We start from the raw sequence: 1,004 nt of genomic DNA, 5'->3' as shown, positions 1-1,004 counted from the left end.
ATACTGTATAACATTCCAGAATGATAATTTTATCCTTTGGCTCGAGGAGCTTGTGTTGAGTTCCAGTGGGTTTTCAGAAAATCAGTGGGTCTTTGTTCTTATTTTATTTCACTTCTATTTATTGATTGATTTATTTTTAGCAATATTTTTCAATACCTCAACTCAATTTCAGTTYAATTCAGTTTATTTATATCGCGCCAATTCACAACAAACGTCTCAAGACACACATAAAAAGTCATTTCAGTTCRATCACTCATACATTCCTATTGACCCTAGTGATCAAGGAGCGCATCAGCTCAGTTTATTATTCWAATTAGTTTCAAAAGTTTTCTAAGGAAGCCTAACAAATTGAATTGAGTCATTCTCTTCTATCATTCAAGAACATAATCAACTGTAATTCCTTTTTTCTTTTTTACATAGAGTAAAATATGAATATGTCCAACTAAAACAGGGAAGAGGCTGTGATCGAGTACCTAAARATCACACAAACGCTGGACATGTTTGGTGTTACTTACTTCAAGGTGAAGGACAAGAAGAAAACAGAACTGTGGCTGGGAGTGGATGCGTTTGGCATTAAAATCTACCCAAAAGACAACAAGTAAGACATTTAGCTGGCTTATATCTTTAGTTTCTGCTGTGCAAAAGCTTCATTATAATTGTAACACCACTAACTGAACATATTAATAGCATTCGGCCGTGTTTACATGCAGTTGTGGACATGAGGTCAACAAACTAGCATTGAAACCTCAGTCATTGACCTCGGTTGTCCTTTCCGTTTGAGTTGCACATTTGACCACACTGACAGTTGTTCCAAAAGGCTGTTGACACAATCCTCTTCAGTTCACTGTGGCAAGGATTCAACATCCMCAAATGTTGTTTTCACAATGCATTTGCTTGTTTCACTCAGCTGTCTTAAAAATATGTATTTTTCTAGATTAACCCCTTTGAGTCAATTTCTGTGGGCTGAAATCGGAAGAATAAGTCACGACTCTAAGAGACTTCAC

The 1,004-nt window shown here is 36.1% G+C and overlaps 1 protein-coding gene across 2 annotated transcripts in view; it reads left to right on the top strand.

Moving 5' to 3' along the window:
• The window catches only part of LOC103458207 (ezrin-like), a 6,287-nt gene extending 5,283 nt beyond the window's left edge, over positions 1-1,004 (top strand). The window contains exons 5-6 of one of the 2 annotated variants that reach the window (XM_017302601.1): positions 421-598; positions 935-1,004. In XM_017302601.1, the coding sequence (XP_017158090.1) occupies positions 421-577 (157 nt within the window). In that variant the 3' untranslated portion in view covers positions 578-598; positions 935-1,004. Of the gene's footprint in view, positions 1-420 lie in introns of both variants that reach the window. The other variant, XM_017302602.1, reaches the window with a different exon arrangement.

Source organism: Poecilia reticulata, linkage group LG22 (assembly GCF_000633615.1).
Source record: "Poecilia reticulata strain Guanapo linkage group LG22, Guppy_female_1.0+MT, whole genome shotgun sequence".
NCBI lineage: Eukaryota > Metazoa > Chordata > Actinopteri > Cyprinodontiformes > Poeciliidae > Poecilia > Poecilia reticulata.
The sequence above is the reverse complement of the archived record's forward strand: the minus strand, read 5'-3'. Positions and strand labels throughout refer to the sequence as shown.